Source organism: Carcharhinus amblyrhynchos, chromosome 15 (genome assembly GCF_965287045.1).
Source record: "Carcharhinus amblyrhynchos chromosome 15, sCarAmb.v2.hapA, whole genome shotgun sequence".
NCBI classification, from domain to species: Eukaryota; Metazoa; Chordata; class Chondrichthyes; order Carcharhiniformes; family Carcharhinidae; genus Carcharhinus; species Carcharhinus amblyrhynchos.
In genome coordinates, this window is record NC_137338.1 from 60,679,871 (window position 1) to 60,697,476 (window position 17,606).

Here is a 17,606-nt window from a genome sequence, read left to right on the forward strand (position 1 = left end):
CAAAGGTGGGTTCCTGCTGTGGAACATTTTCCAGAATCAGTTCTATGTGATTTAAATGTGTTCAACTTGTCATTTATATTTTGTCTGCAGGGTTCCATGGCAGCCTATATTAAATGATGAGTGCACTGCAAATGTATTAGAATTTCGCTGCTAATATAAAAGTAAGACCTTTTCTAAAATTTAAATCAGTTCTGAAAAACTTTACATACGTGCACTCAAGGTTCCCTCTCACTCACTCTGACTGACTGGCGGCACAGTCAAAAAGTCAGCTGCTGACTCGAAAAACTCAAATTCAAATGAAGTACGTAGAAGCGTTATTTAAATGGCCCCGATTAACCTTTACTGATAAGAATGCTAGGCTTCGTTACCAGCAATCCAGCCTTGAAAATCATACAGGCCTCAAGTGATCCAAGGTCACCCTCAAACACCGAACTATATATGTATAAATAAGCCACCACATGCCTAGCATTCTACAAATACAATGTACCACAGCCTCAGTCCTGTGTACAGAACACAGCTGTCAAAACTTGACCTTGTTGTTAAATATCCATGTTCAAGGTGGACGACAGCAGTGATGCAGAAGACGGTATCTTACCAATTTCTTACTCTTCCACGTGTCAACATCTAACCCTCCATATGTACAGGTACAACAGCTATCAGAAACAGATTAAAGCTGTCTCCACTGATATTGGAGAAGATCACCCACTGACTGTGTGATGCTTCCCTTTCCAAATGAACCACTTTTGCATCCATGAGATGGGCAAGGATAAAATCCTCAGGATGAGAAGTAGGAAAGAGTCCAATTTCCTTCTGGACTAACAAAACTGTGGCAGCCCTTTGCTTTGATCTGTGAGATCTCTGACAATCAGATGTTAACATTAATTACAGAAAGGAATAGCTATTTTCGTTCAAGCATCCCTCTCTACCCTGACAGCAAGATGACGGAAAACATCAAACGTTATCAGTCTAGTCTAGAACTGGTCCCATTGTTAAGATGACAGGCTCAAGTCGTTCAACAATCTGAAACAAGTAAAATTTCCAGTTTTTTTTTTAAATTGATTTTCCTTTGGAGGAGCAATGAGCAAGAGAACCATTGCTCCCTTTTGTATTTAAAAAAAACACTGAACTCTTTCTATATATGCACTTAAAACGCTACCGTCAGAGTCTTTGTTCGAGAACTAGAAACACTGCCAAGTGTATATTACTCTGCTGGAATTGGAATTGTATTGTAGGGGAGGAATCCAATCAGGGAAATTGGGCATTATCGTACACCATAATAACATCAGAAAAGTAGTTCACAATCATGATGTGAAGTCATATTTGAGCCACACATGAAAGTTCCAGCCTGTTCCCTCCACCAATCCTATTCATACTGATTTGGGAAAGAAGGAGGGGTTTCTGTCACTGCTGTATTTTCTGAAAATCAATGCTATGCAAGCATTTAGAAATGGGCACGAACCAAATACATGGCAAAGCAACACAGCATATACAATACACTCTTAACAGTTTTGCAACATAGTCTTTGCAACATGAGCCGTTTCAAAAGATGGAGAGGACTAGTTTCAGGTCCTTTTCTACAACTGAATTTTAACACAATGACAGAACTCTAAGATAAGCAGAAAATAATTTCAACGATAGTCCTATTCCTGATAAAGGGTGACTTATCTGCGATATAAAGCAATGTGAAGATACAGCTCAATCATTATGAAAACATCTGAATAATTAAATCGTGGAAAAATATTACAAGGAAAAGCCACTTTTTAAGATAACTGAAAGCCAGATCTGAATATAAAAGCTTTCAGAGGACTGGGAGCTCTAGCACATTGCATTTCCAAGGAGACTTGTCAAAAGAGACAGTTAATTCCATTTACTTGGCCCATGATTGTGCGCCTTGTGCCAAATTTAACTTGGATTGCCAGACACCTTCCACGATAATGCTACAATCCCCATCTCTCCATCCCCTACGCCACATTGTACATTTAATTTAGGAAAGGGACAGCAGAACTGGTGGGGCTCGGTTAACTCAACATGACAATCTGTAGGGACTGGAAATGACTCAGGCCCAAATGAGCTTTTGACACAACAAATGCATTTGGTTGAAATAAAAACAAAATGCTGGAAAAACTCAGCAGGCCCGGCAGCATCTGTGGTGAGAGATACAGAATTAATGGGGGCGATTCTCCCAAAAGTGCTGAATTAGCAGGAAAACTGTTTTAAATCCCAACTGTTCTGACAGTTCAGCTTCTCAACTGAATCTCCACACTCTGCGCACCGAAGAGGTCCTGTTAAAAACCCAGGAGGGCGGGCTCTATCTGCACCAGAGTTTGATAGTTCTGGAGCTCTGCGTAGGCACAGTGGCCCCAAGCTGTCAACCTCCCGTTTGCTGACCAGCTTGCTTGCTGGCCAGCCCAGAACCCCTGCAGTGCTGCTCCTCCAGCCCTCCCCATGGCTCGATCGCAGCCCCACAGCAATTCCTGGACCAGCCCTGAACCCCCCCCAAACTGGAGCACCCTGATGCCCAGGCCCCACCGTCCAGCAGTGGCAATTCCCTCAGCCCCTCATTCTGCCACCTCCTCCCCTGGGTCAGACCCCTCTGGATGCACTGAACATCCCCCCTCCCCCACCTCTTCCCCCCCTCCATTACTGTCTTTCCTCCATCCCAGACCAATCCCAATGCCGAATGGCAGCGGGACCTCCCACCCCCACCGATCACACCTAGGCTCTGCCCGTAGTAGTCCCCGCCCCCTTGGCACTGTGCTATGCCTGCTGGGCAGTGCCAAGATGCCCCTGCACATGGGCATTTTACATCTTGAGCAGTTCTGATGGGCACACTGGCGCTACCAGGGTGCCCATGCCCAGGGGCACCACCACCCGACCCTTTGATGGGGTCTCTCACTAGTTCCCTGAACATGGGGAGCTAGTCTGAATCACGCCAGAATGAAGTATCTAGTGGGGTGGGCCCAAGTTGTCCATGCCACCCTTTTTTTTAAACCCCTGAATTAATCCCAATTGCTTGCATTTGGCCAAATCCCCCTCTATCCACGTTAATCATGTAACTAACTAAATGCTTTTTAAAGGACAGAACTGTACCCACCTCTACTACCACCTCTGGCAGCTTGTTACAGACACTCACCACCCTCAGTGTGAAAAAATTGCCCCTATAGGCAGAGAGGTTTACAGCATGGAAAGAGGCCCTTCGGCCCAACGTCCATGCCGCCCTTTTGTTTTAAACCTCTAAACTAATCTAATTGCCAGCATTTGGCCCGTATCCCCCTATACCCATCGCACCCATGTAACTATCAAATACTTTTTAAAAGATAAAATTGTACCTGCCTCTACTACGACCTCTGGCAGCTTGTTCCAGACATTCACCACCCTCTGTGAAAAAATTGCCCCTCTGGACACTTCTGTATCTCTCCCTTTAAACCTATGCCCTCTAGTTTTAGACTCCCCTACCTTTGGGAAAAGATATTGACTATCTAACTGATCTATGCCCCTCATTATTTTATAGAGCTCTGCAAGATCACCCCTCAGCCTTCTACTCTCCAGAGAAAAAAGTCTCAGCCTATCTAGCCTCCCCTTATAACTCAAACCAAGTCCCGGTAGCATCTTGATAAATCTTTTCTGCACTCTTTCTAGTTTACATGCAGAAAAGATTTAAATGACTTACCTGTCTTCCCGAGGGTTTCCAGTGTGGTCTGGCCGGCAACTGTTCGCCGACTCTGGGAGATGCACACGCATTCCCGGCACACACGCAAATCCCCGTTCAAGGCCACAGATGTGCGTCTCCCACTGTGACCTGACAGAAAAGTTGCAGGTCGTAATGGGAGAATTGTAGCCAGCGTTTCTAATCTGGACGTGCTTCTTCATATTCTGAAGTCATACGAACTCAAAATGTCCATGGGTGGGGGGGGGGGGGGTGTGGCACGGCAGCACAGTGGTTAGCACTGCGGCTTCACAGCTCCAGGGACCTGGATTCGATTCCCAGCTCGGGTCACCATGTGTGGGGTTTGCACATTCTCCTTGTGTCTGCATGGGTTTCCTCTGGGTGCTCCAGTTTCCTCCCACAGTCCAAAGATACGCGGGTTAGGTTGACTGGCCATGCTAAAAATTGCCCTTAGTGCCCTGAGATGCGTAGGTTAGAGGAATTAGTGGGTAAAATGTGTGGGGATATGGGGGTAGGGCCTGGGTGGGATTGTAGTCGGTGCAGACTCAATGAGCCAAATGGCCTCTTTCTGTACTGTAGGGATTCTATGTCAACTGTTGTTCTCTCTCCAAAGATGCTGCCAGACCTGCTAAGCTTTTCCAGTATTTTCTGTTTTTTAAGCATCTGCAGTATTTTTTATTTTTAAATATTTTTAGTTGTCTTCTCACATCCTTCAATCCCTTCTCTCTCCAAAAACACTTGTAACTGCTGTTTCCCTTCAATCATAGATAGTATCTTCTTCAGCGATTCCCCCTTCTTCACAATTTGTTCCACAATTCTATTATTCTTTGGATGAAACTACCTTGTCCAAATTTCCTTCTCTACCTTTTAACGTGTCCCAATAGTACAGGTTTTCCCACTATAAACAACTCAAATGTGCCAGCTTTCTTAAACTCTTCATAAAGTTGCTGCTTTAGGGGAAGGCAAAGGTGGCGTGAATCTGTGTTCCGAATGTTTTGATGCATTTTTAACCGTGGGCTTTACTGACTCATTCCATTAAATATCTAATGTCTCCAATTGTGATCTGACATCAATTATGTATTTTGTGTGCTGAATTTTTGTTCTGCATCAGAACTTGCATTCCTCAATTTGGATTTAAACATGGGAGCACAATCTCAAAATTCACTGATGCCAGGCAAAAATCAAGCAGTGGCCAACAGTCAGAACAGTGAATGACTCCAGGAAGATAAAGGCCGGTTTACCAGATGCTCAAGGTAACTTAATGCAGAGAACTGAGGGGCAATACATTCTGGATGGAGCAGTAAGGAATGAGAGCGTACCCTCAATGGAACAATGCTGATGAGTTTGAATTAATTCTGGAAGTATGTGCGTTGGCAGAAAAGCTATTCGAAACAGCTACGTTTTGGCTATCCTGTTTTCAGGTGCAGAGAACATAAATAAAGAGTACTGTTAAATTTATACCAAGGTTCAGTTAAACAATTTTTAGCAGATAATAAGCATAAACCGGCAGGACACCAACATCGAGTCAGGAGTTACTTTTGTATAAAGTATAAAAACATTGTGAGTGTTTCTGCCTTGAGAACTCTAAGATTCAAAGAGTGGTGAAAAATTTTAATTTATCAATTGACAAACTGACAAACCTAGAGACAAGACTTCACAGAGGTAACTGGAAAGAATTGGGCAGATTATGAAATAACAGGTCTCTCTCATTGGGACTATATACCTAATGTAGAAATTTCAAAAAATATACAAACAGAAGATAAGCCATATGGAATATATTCAGAACTTCAGGATAAAGTAATTACCCACAGTTACATCCCCATTAAATCAGCAGTAATGCTCTGCAGAGTTCAACAGTTACAAGGGACTTCATTAATCAAAGCCAACAAAAGACATTAAAGGGGAAGATATACAAGAAAGATAATCACCCATTATTTTGCTCACTTGTCTTTTCAAACAGTGCTACAATTTCAATCTGCTTTAAACATTTCAATCACAGATTCATTTTGACAAAGTTACACGTATTGCAGAATATTTACAGAACAAACAGGCCAGGCTGTGCAACAAGTCCACATGATCCTGCTCTCATCCGTTCTCATCGAACCTCATCAATGTAGCGTTTTCCTTCCTTCTCCCTTGTGTTTATCTGGCTTCACCTCAAATACATCTTACACCATCATAGTGGGTTGGATCTCAAACAATGATGAGACAGAATACAGAAAAGATAGAGAATATGGGGAACTGGTGTGACAACAATAATCTCTCCCTCAGCACCAGTAAAATGAAGGAGACAGTCATTGACTTCACGAAGCATAGCGGAGGACAGGCCCCTGTCTACATCAACATGGATGAAGTGGAAATGGTTAGGAAATTCAAGTTTCTAGTTGTCCAGATCACCAACAACTGTCCTGGTCCCTCCACACCAATGCTATAGTTAAGGCGGCCCATCAACACCTCTAGTTTCTCACGAGGCCGAGGAAATTTGGCATGTCCGTTACGATTCTCACCAACTTTTACAGATGCACCATAAAAAGCATTCTTTCTGGTTGTATCACAACTTGATATGGCTCCTGCTCTGTCCTAGACCACAAGAAACTACAGAGGGCCATGAATAAAGCCCAGTCCATCACGCAAACCAGCCTCCCATCCATTGACTCCGTCTATACTTCCTGCTGCCTTGGAAAAGCAGCCAGCACAATCAAGGACTCCATGCACCCCAGACATACTCTCTTCCAACTTCTTCCGTCGGAAAAAAGATACAAAAATTCTGAGGTCGCTCCAACCCACCAACTCACTCCTAAATAGCTTCTTCCTTGCTGCCACCAGACTTTTGAATGGAGGTACCTTATATTAAGTTGATCTTTCGCTATAGCCTAGCTATGACTGTAACACGACATTCTGCATCTTCTCCTTTCGTTCTCTATGTATGGTATGCTTTATCTGTATAGCGTGCAAGAAATAATACTTTTCATTGTATACTATTACATGTGACAATAATAAATCAAATAAAAAAATACATCTGAGATTTACCTCAATTACTCTACATGTTAGCAAGTTCCATATTCTAAACCGGTCTAGATTCTTTTACACCAATATACACAAAACTCTGCAGATGCTGGAATGTGAAACAAGAACAGAGTATTCTGGAAAGACTCAGCTGGTTTGGCAGCATTTATAGGAGAGAAAAACAGATTATTTTGCAGTTGCTTTGCATCTTTCTTACATAATTTCCACCTAACTCTGCTTCACCAGCAAACTTGGATATATCACACTCAACCCCTTTATCTGATTCACTGATGTAGATTTTAACTAGTAACTAGCTGAGAATTAGCACTAATGTATGCAGTAGTCTGCTAGCTACAGCCCACCAACCCAAAACTGACCCCATTTATCCCTCGTTTTCTGTCCATTAGCTAATCCATGTCCACATATTACTTGCATTTCCATAAGTCCAGGAGTAGCCATTAAGAAGTTGGGTTGGAAAAAACCATCACTGGCCTTCTTCCAAACCATTTTCTCTATCCTCTTGCAGGCTAATATGGTACCTTACATAAGTGGCCAACCTGGAGTACTTACTCCTCTGTAAGAACATAAGATCTAGGAGCAGGAATAGATCATTGGCCTCTTGAGCTTGCTCCGCTATTCAATAAGATCATGACTGATCTTCTCATTGACTCAGCTCCACTTACCCGCCTGCTCACCATAACCCTTCATTCCTTTACTGTTCAAAAATCTATTTTTGGCTTAAAAACATTCAAAGAGGTAGGCTCAACTGCTTAATTGGGCATGGAATTCCACAAATTCATCATCCTTTGGGTGAAGAAATTTTTCCCCAACTCAGTCCTAAATCTGCTCTCCCTTATTTTGAGGTTCTGCCCTCTAGTTCTGGCTTCCCCCCCCACCAGTGGAAATAATGTCTCTGCTTCTATCTTATCTATTCCCTTCATAATTTTATGTTTCTATAATATCCCCCTTATTATTCTAAATTCCAACGAGCATAGTCCCAGTCTACTCAGTCTCTTCTCGTAAGCCAACCCTCTCGATTCCAGAATTAACCTTATGAATCTCCTCAGTATCACCTCCTCTGTATGTCCTTTCACAAGTGAGACCAAAACAGTGCACAGTACTTCAGGTGTGGCCTCACCAGCACCGTATATAGCTGCAACATAACCTCCCTGTTTTTAAACTCCATCCCTCTAGCAATGAAGGACAAATTCCATTTGCCTTCTTAATTACCTGCTACACCTGCAAACCAACTTGTGATTCATGCACGAGGACACACAGGCCCTTCTACATAGCAGCATGCTGCAATTTTTTAACCATTTAAGTAATAGTCCATTGCGCTTTTCTTTCTACTGAAACAAGCGACCTCCCATTTACCAACATTGTTTTTGATTTCATTTATTATTACATGTATTAGCATACAGTGAAAAGTATTGTTTCTTGCGCACTATAGAGACAGAGCATACCGTTCACACAGAGGGAAACGAGACTGTGCAGAATGTACCGCTACAGTCATAGCAAGGGTTTCGAGAAAGATCAACTTAATGCAAGGTAGGTCCATTCAAAAGTCTGACGGCAGCAGGGGAGAAGCTGTTCTTGAGTCGGTTGGTACATGACCTCAGAATTTTGTACCTTTTTCCCTATAGAAGGTGGAAAGGAGAATATCCCAGGGTGCGTGGGATCCTTAATAATGCTGGCTGCTTTGTCAAGGCAGCAGGAGCTGTAGACAGAGTCAATGGATGAGAGGTTAGCTTGTGTGATGGATTGGGCTACATTCACGACTTTTTATAGTTTCCTGTCCTCTTGGGCAGAGCAGGAGCCATACCAAACTGTGATACAACCAGAAAGAATGTTTTCTATGGTACATCTGTAAAAATTGGTGAGAGTTGTAGCTGTCATGCCAAATTTCTTTAATCTTCTGAGAAAGTAGAGGCGTTGGTGGGCTTTCTTAATCAATGTCGGCATGGGGGGACCAGGACAGATTGTTGGTGATCTCGACACCTTAAAAACTTGAAGCTCTCAATCCTTTCTACTTCGTCCCCATTGACATGGCAGGGATATGCTCTCATCTACGCTTCACGAAGTCGATGACAATCTCCTTTGTTTTGTTGACGTTGAGGGAGAGATTATTGTTGCCGACGAGTTCACCAGATTCTCTAACTCGTTCACATATTTGTCATTGTTGGAGATCTCACCCACTCTGGTGGTGTTGTCAGCAAACCTGAAAATCAAGTTGGAGCAGAATTGGTGTATAAGGTGTATCATAGGGGACTGAGAACAGCGCCTTGTGGGGCACCGGTGATGATCGTAGAGGTGTTGTTGTCTAACCTTAGTGATTGTGGTCTGTGGGTTAGGAAGTTCAGGATGCAGTCCCAAAGGGAGCAGCCGAGGCCCAGGCCACGGAGTTGGAGATGAGCTTTACAGGAATAATGTACTCCATCTGACAGACCCTTGTCCATTCCAAAACTATCTATATCCCTTTACAGACATTCAGTGTCCTCTGCACATTTTGCTCGACAACTCATCTTAATGTCATCTGCGAACTCTGACACAATATACTTGGTCACTAACGCCAAAAACATCTATATAAATTGTAAACAATTGTGATCTCAACACAGATGCCTGAGGCACACCACAAGTCACTTATTGCCAACCAGAAAAACACCCATTTATCTCCACTCTTTGCTTTCTGTTAGTTAACCAATCCTCTAGCGATGCCAATACATTATCCATAATGCTGTGCACCTTTATCTTATGCAGCAGCCTTTGATGCAGCACCTTGTCAAAATGTGTTCTAGAAATCCAGATACACATCCACTGTTCCCCACTGAGCTCATAATGTCCCCAAAGAGTTCCACTGAATTAGTTAAACATGACTTGTCTTTCATGAACACATGCTGTGTCTTCCCAATGAGACAATTTCTATCCAGATGTTTCACTATTTCTTCTTTGATGATAGATTCAAGCACTTTCCCCACTACAGAAGTTAAGCTAACCGGCCTATAGTTACCCTCCCTTTATCTACTTCCTTTTTTAAACAGTAGTGGCACATTTGCTGTCTTCGAATCTGCAGGAACCACCGCAGAGTCCAGCGAATTTTGGCAAATTACAAGTGCATTTGCTATTTCCCCCGCCATTGCATTCATAACTCTTGGATGCATTCCATCGGGGCCAGGAGACTTATCTACCTTTAGCCCCATTAGTTTACCTAACACTGCTTCTTCAGTGATAATGATCATTTCTTGGTCCTCATCTGCTTCTTGTCATTCTTGTCCTTGTCATTAATTTCTGGCATATTATTTGTATCTTCCACTATGAAGACCAACACAAAATACCTCTTCAATGCCTTGGCCAGTCCTCATTCCCCATTATTAGTTCCCCTTTCTCATCCTCAAAAGAACCAATGTTTACTTTTGCCACTTCTTTTTATACATTTGTAAAAACTATCTGTTTTTATATTCTGAGCTAGTTTACTCCCAATCTTACTTTTCTTTACAGTCTTTTACATGGCTTTCTGTTGACCTTTAAAGATTCTCCAATCCTCTAATTCCCAGTCATCTTTGCCACTTTGTGTACATTTTCTTTCAATTTGATATCCTCCTGTATTTCCTTAGAGATCCATGGCTGATTATCCTTTTTTTTAAAAAAAGTCCTTCCTTATCACTGGGATATACTTTTGCTGAGCACTCTGAAAGTCTTCCACTGTTCAATTGCCCTGCCATAAAAGATTTTGCTCCCAGTCTACCTTAGTCAACACCTCTGTCATTCCATTGTAGTCGTCTTTGCTTAAACAAAAGACACTAGTATTGGATTTTATCTTCTCACTCTCCATCTGTATTTTAAATTCAACCATACTATGATCGCTCCTTCGAAGAGGACCCCGAACTGTGAGATCATTAATTATTTCTGCCTCATTATGTCCACTGTTACCACCATACTGTTTGACGAAATTAGGGACTAGCCAGGTATTAACAAATCCTCCCTCCTCCTAGAAGGAGCAACGTAATATGGTGTACACGTTAAGACTTACAACTATAATTGCATAATTACATGGTATACCAGGAGTTCCAGCTCAACACATTAGAGTAGACGATACCAAAGGTTTCAAAAGGGTTGTCAGCAGGCATGAATAGAAGAAAATATAAGTTCATTTTTCTGAATGTTCGGCACTAACAGTTGGAAATGAAGCTAAATGGTTTATAAGTTTATATCAGAGCTGAAGAGTGACAACGTTAGGAGTCTTACAGAATAAAAAGTCACCAACGAGGAGCTTTGTTGATGAGGAATTTACTTCCGCTATATTTCCTGTCTCGGATACTTAAGGCAACAAAACCTTTGGGTAGCATGATCGGGAAAGTGTTGGGGGAGGCAGAAACACAGAAATCATATAAACTCCACACTGCAGAAGGAGACCCTTCAGCCCATCGAGTCTGCACCGACGCCAATCTCACCCGGGCTCTATCCCCATAACCCCACATGGCTTCCCCGCAAATCCCCCTAACTACACACCCCTGGACGCTAAGGGGCAATTTAGCACGGCCAATGCACTTAACCCGCACATCTTTGGGCTGTGAGAGGAAACAGAGGCACCGGGAGGAAACCCACGCAGACACGGGGGGGACGTGCAGATCCTGCACAGAGAGTGAGCCAGACCGGGAGCAGTTTGAAGCTGATCAGCTGCTTTCTGAAAATGACTGGAAATGGCAGGTCGGCCAGTCTCTTCGAGAAATAAATCACCCCAGCGCAGTCACTGCTGAAGCTGTGGGACGTGGAAATGTTTGTGCATTGACAGTAAGTACACTTCACAGGGGTCACTCGGATACGCTGCAGGATTTTCTCGTCGAAGCCGGGTTGGCTTTTTGTGGCCAAATTCCCCCCAAAAACTCTGGATTCGTCGCCAGGGAGAGAGAGATAGAAAGAGAAAGCGGAATTGGAGAGACTGAGGAGGTGGAACAGGGACATTTCCCGGTCCCCGGGGGCAGACAGACCCGGCCCCGGTGACCTTGATGTTGGTGCTCGGCCTCCTCCCTGGGCCCCGCACCAGGAGTCTCCGCTTCCCGCCCGCTCGGGAGGCCTGGGCCCGGCAAAGTCACTACGGGCCCTACCCGGGCCGCTCCCTGAGCCGGTACCTGGGGCCCGGCTGCCCCCCCCCCGCCGCTGACCCGCTCCCGAGCCCCGGTACTCACGCTGCTCCCTCCCCGGATCAGGCTGCCCAGAAGCCGCAACATCTTGGTCATTCCCACCGGAACCGAGTGACTGGCCGACCAACAACCGCTTCGGAGTGAAGGGGAGGAGGGTGGCCGACGAACAACCGCTTCGGAGTGAAGGGGAGGAGGGTGGCCGACCGACAACCACTCTGGAGTGACAGGGAGGCTGTTCCCTGACAGAAAACCAGTCCGGAGGGAGAGGCAGGTGGCCGACTGACAACTGTGCTGGAGTGAGGGGAAGGCAGGTGACCAACCATCAACTACTCTGGCGTAAGACGTCGCTGGATTCCGGGGAAGTGCCGGAAGATTGGAAAGCGGCAAATGTTACGCCGTTGTTTAAGAAGGGTGCCAGGCAAAAGGCGGGGAATTATAGGCCGGTTAGTTTAACGTCTGTGGTAGGTAAAATGTTAGAATCCGTCATCAAGGAGGAAATAGCGAGGCATCTTGAGGGGAATTGCTTGATAGAGCAGACGCAGCACGGTTTCATTAAGGGGAAGTCATGTCTGACGAATTTACTGGAGTTCTATGAGGATGTGTCTAGGGCGGTGGATAGAGGAGAGCCAGTGGATGTGGTGTTTCTGGATTTTCAGAAGGCGTTTGACAAAGTACCTCACAAGAGGTTATTGCAGAAGGTCGAGGGACATGGAGTTGGGGGTAGGGTGTTAGCGTGGATAGAGGATTGGTTGTCAAATAGGAGGCAGAGAGTGGGGGTCAACGGGTGCTATTCGGATTGGCGGATGGTGACTAGTGGAGTGCCCCAGGGGTCGGTGCTGGGGCCTCAGCTATTTACCATTTATATAGATGATCTGGAGGAGGGAACCGAGTGTGTGGTGTCGAAATTTGCTGATGACACCAAGATTGGGGGAACGGCAAATTGTGCGGAGGGTGTGGAGAGTTTGCAGAAGGATCTAGATAGGCTGGGCGAATGGGCCAGGAAATGGCAAATGGAATTTAATGTTGGCAAGTGCGAGGTGGTCCACTTTGGTAGGAATAATGGTAGGAAGGACTATTACTGACCGGGCGAAAAATTGCAGCAGGCGACGGTGCAGAGGGACCTCGGGATCCTTGTGCATGAGTCGCAAAAACCCAGCCTGCAGGTGCAGCAGGTGGTCAGGAAGGCAAATGGGATGCTGGCCTTCATAGCGAGGGGGATTGAACATAAAAGTAGGGAGGTCTTGCTGCGGCTGTATAGGGCATTGGTGAGGCCGCAGCTGGAGTACTGTGTGCAGTTTTGGTCGCCGCACTTACGCAAGGATATTTTGGCCTTGGAGGGAGTGCAGAGGAGGTTTACTAGGCTGATACCAGAGTTGAGGGGGTTGAGCTGTGAGGAGAGGCTGAATAAACTAGGCTTGTACTCGTTAGAGTTTAGAAGAATGAGGGGAGATCTCATTGAGACGTATAAGATGATGAATGGGATGGATAGGATAGAGGTGGAGAGACTCTTCCCGCTCAGAAAGGACAGTAGGACTAGGGGGCACAGCCTCAAGATAAAGGGGGGGTGCGGTTTAGAACAGAGTTGAGGAGGAACTTCTTCACTCAAAGGGTGGTGAATCTCTGGAATTCTCTGCCCGTTGAAGTGGTGGAGGCTGCCTCGCTAAATATTTTTAAGACGCGGGTTGATGGGTTTTTGATAAGAGAGGGGATTAAAGGTTATGGGGAGAGGGCGGGAATGTGGAACTGAGCCACAACAGATCAGCCATGATCTTATTGAATGGCGGGGCAGGCTCGAAGGGCTAGATGGCCTACTCCTGCTCCTATTTCTTATGTTCTTATGTTCTTATGTAAGGATTAGGAGGATGGACAACGACAATTGATCTAGAGTGAGGGCGAGGCAGGTGGCCAATCAAGTGAGGTGGCGGCATGGTGGCACAGTGGTTGGCACTGCTGCTTCTCAGTGCCAAGGATCTAGGTTCGATTCTGGCCTTGGGTGACTGTGTGGAGTTTGCATGTTCTCCCTGTGTCTGCATAGTTTACTCCCATAGCCCAAACACATGAAGGAAAGGACGAGAAAGTGGAAGTCTAACTGTGAATGCGTGACCTGTTGCCAGACCTATGATGCTGCTATTGTTGGTCTATCAGACTATTGGAGCATAACCCTGACCAAATGGAGAAATTGTTGGAGTGAACCTGAAATTAAAAGATACAAGATAGTTATCTGGCACAAAATGGACTCTGTGAAAAGACATTAAGATGTGCTAACTTCGGCACCAACATTGTACAATGAGTTAATTCCTGTTGGTGTCTAATTACTACAGGAAATAATTAGACCTTGAGGCCCAGATGATCACCTTAGCTTGAGATAAAGCAGAACAAAAACAATGAGTTTTGTTAACAAGATCAGTCATTGAAAGAAAGGCATAAATGGATAATGACTTGCTAACTGCTACTATCCATACTTGTCTACTCTCTGAAATGTATAACAATGTGATAACTGCTAATGTCCATACTTGTCCGCTATTTGAAAATGTATATAAGAAGCTCATCTGCCATTTTAAAGTTAAGAAGTTGAACACTGTGGAGAGCCCAGCGCTTCTCCCAAAGTTTTGTCCAATAAACTGCATGTTGAATCTTTAAATCTGACCCCGAGTGGTGATTTTCCCACAATAAGTATTACATGATCCCAATTTGCGAGGTGTCACGAAATTACAGTCCATTTCTGTTGCATAGGAAAGTGGTCAACTTCCTATACAGCAATGATAAAAGAATGAAAATGTTGCCACATGGTGGGTTACTAAACCAGTCAGTGTAACATTATTATATAGGTGTTGCATGCTTATAGTCCAGGTTGGAAGAGAGGCAGAATCTTCAAAAGTGCCTCATATGATGTCACAACATAATCATGTGACACACTGCGCAGAAATGCATTGGTTTACAATATATAACAATCTCCAGCTGATAGAAAAAGGACCTATTGGCACCTCCTAGGCTTAGTAGCCAAGGTGATCAGGGACATTCACATCTTGTAGGTGGTCAGCAAATAATTCTCCCTGTGGTGAGCGTTGTCTGAGGGTCCCTGCAGAGAATATATTCCAAGGAGTCGGGGCATTCGGTTTGGGTGACAGATCTCCTGGGGATTCCCTGCTCCTGCCCCCCTGCTTTGAGGTCAAAATTCCAACATCAGGAAAGAGTTTTCTGGACTTTGTGGGAGTTGCTAGATTTTCTCATGCACAAGGGAACCTAAGGACAAAAACAGGATTCACTTGGCACTGTGGAAGGCTTCTACTAATAAGAAGTGAATCCATGCCTTAAATGCTTAACTTATCAGTAACCATAGGCAACAGATATAAAAATATTCACAGGACATAGGTATCACTGCCAATTAGGCCAGCATTTCGTTTCGTATTTATCGCCCATCCCTAAACGTTACAGACAATGTAATCCGGCCTCAGACTATCTTTACACATTTTCTTGAGTAAGTGTCACAGCTGTCAAATTTCTGGCACCTCTCCTGTATCAAGGGAAGACTGAAATAATAAAGCAAACTTCTCCGATAACTCACCCCCAATTCCTTCAGCAATCTGGGATGCAATGCCAGATGACCAGGTGATTTACATACCTGAAGTATAGCCAGCATTTTCAACAATGTCTTCCTCTCAATTTTCAGCACATCCATCACCATCTTCACTTCTGCTAATAGTTTATTGGCAACCTCTTCCTTAGTATACATTACAAACAATCTATTCAGTATTCTAGCATTTCCCTGTACCTCCAAGCATGTACAAACCGCAGGCTTGTATATATGACCCACTGCACCGCTTATATCCACTTCCTTCTTACGTGCTGGTAGAGATTATTGAGTTCCCTTTTATGTTAACTATTCTCATATTCTCTTTTCGCTAGTCTTATTTTTCTCTTCACTTCCTCTCTGAACATACTATATTTGACCTTGTTCTCAATTGAAGTATTCACCTGATAGACATCACACAATGTTTTTGTTTTCTCATGTTCTCTCCTTCCCTCATCATTCAAGGAGCCCTGGTTTTGGTTCCTTGATCTGTCACTTATCAACTTGTACCTGAAGCATCTCCCCTTTAAAGATTCTCATTGTTCTGTTATGGTTTGTCCAGTTTATCTTTTGTTTTATTTTACCCTGGCTGGATCCCGCCTCATACCATTGAAATTAATCCTCTTAAAATTAGGCATTCCTCTTTAGATTACTCTTTGTTCTTCTCTGTTACTAGGCTAAACATTATAATCACTCTTATCCAAGTGTTCCTCCACAGATACTGAGGCCGATATTTTCCCATTTTTAGTTTAAGTGCCGGGCAGGCGTGAAACCAGGACAGTTTCAGTTCCAGTTTTTACGACCCCATTCTCACTTTGGCTGCAAAATTCTGGGCAAGCCTGTTGCTCACTGCAGAAGCCCGTGCGTGGGGCTTAATGCAGCTGAAAGCCTGCAGAGGTGGTAGTGCGCGTGTGCAGGCCCCTGGTGCTGCACATGTGCATTAGCAGTAGTAGGGGTTTGACAGACAAAGAGAGAGCCTGAAGCAGCTCCCCCCTGCAATCACGGGGGCCCAGGGTCACAGATGCAGCCCCTTCCATGGCCGAAACCGATCGCGGACCCTCTGCACTACCCACCCATCATGGCCCCGTTGCCTGTCCCCCCACCAATTGCTGCAGAGTAGCCCCGCCCCACACTGGCCCTCCCCCACGGCCTCCCCATTGGCCCTGCCCAGTGGGCATTGTCCAGATGTCCAAAGGACATTGCCCAAGTGCCAGACTGGCATTGCTCAAGTGCCAGGGTGGCACTATCCAAGGGACAACCTCTTGGCTTCGGCCTCCCCGGGGAGCCTCAGTGGCCTCCAGTTCCACCACTGAGGCCAAGTCAACTGCTCCCCATTATGGGGAGCATGACTAATCCTCACAGGCAAGAATCTTTCCAGGCGAGGTCATGAAGGCAGGCGAGCCCAGACGATTGAGCATTGAAATGCTTATTTCAATGAATTTCAATAAATTAACCTGCCTGTCACCCATTTCTGCTGAGAGACTGACCGTACTGGAAAGCCTGTTGTCGTTAAATGGCGCAAAAACTGGCACCAATCGTGCGAACCGCTTTACGCCCCACTTTACGACCATGTTTAATGCAGAGGAGTGTGAGGTGATACATTTTGGTTGGAAGAGCATGGAGAGAAAATAGAAAATAAGAGGTAAAATTCTAAATGGAATGAAGGAGCAGAGAGACCTGCATATATATGTGCATATATCATTGAAGGTGGCAAGACAGGTGGAGAGAGCAGCTAAAAAAGAATATAGTATTCTGGGCTTTATTAATCAGGGCATAGAGTATAAAAGCAAGGATGTTATGCTGAACTTATACAAGACACTAGTTAGACCTCAGCTGGGCACCACAATATAGGAAGAATGTGAATGCATTGGAGTGAGTGCAGAAGGGGTTTACAAGGATGGTTCCAGAGATAAGAAACTTCAGTTATGAAGATAGATTGGAGAGGTTGGGGCTGTTCTCCTCAGAGAGAAGAGGCGAAGAGGAGATTAGATAGAGATTCCAAAATCATGAATGGGTTGGACAGAGTAGATAGGGAGAAACAGTTCTTGCTCGCGAAAGGATTAAAAACGAGAGGGCACAAATTTAAAATAATTTGCAAAAGAAGCAAATATGATGTGAGAAAAAACTTTTTCACACAGCCAGAGGTTCGAGTCTGGAATTCTCTGCCTGGAAATGGAGGCAAGTCCAATCGAGGCGTTCATGGGAACATTAGATGAATACTTAA

The 17,606-nt window shown here is 44.6% G+C and overlaps 1 protein-coding gene across 1 annotated transcript in view; it reads right to left on the bottom strand.

Annotated features, from left to right (window-relative positions):
* Nucleotides 1–11,990, bottom strand: part of LOC145353355 (pyruvate dehydrogenase E1 component subunit alpha, mitochondrial-like) — a 37,757-nt gene extending 25,767 nt beyond the window's left edge. The window contains exon 1 of the mRNA XM_080204028.1: nt 11,857–11,990. Within this exon, the coding sequence (XP_080060154.1) occupies nt 11,857–11,907 (51 nt within the window). The 5' untranslated portion in view covers nt 11,908–11,990. The remainder of the gene's footprint in view (nt 1–11,856) is intronic.
* Nucleotides 11,991–17,606: the final 5,616 nt, after the last annotated feature.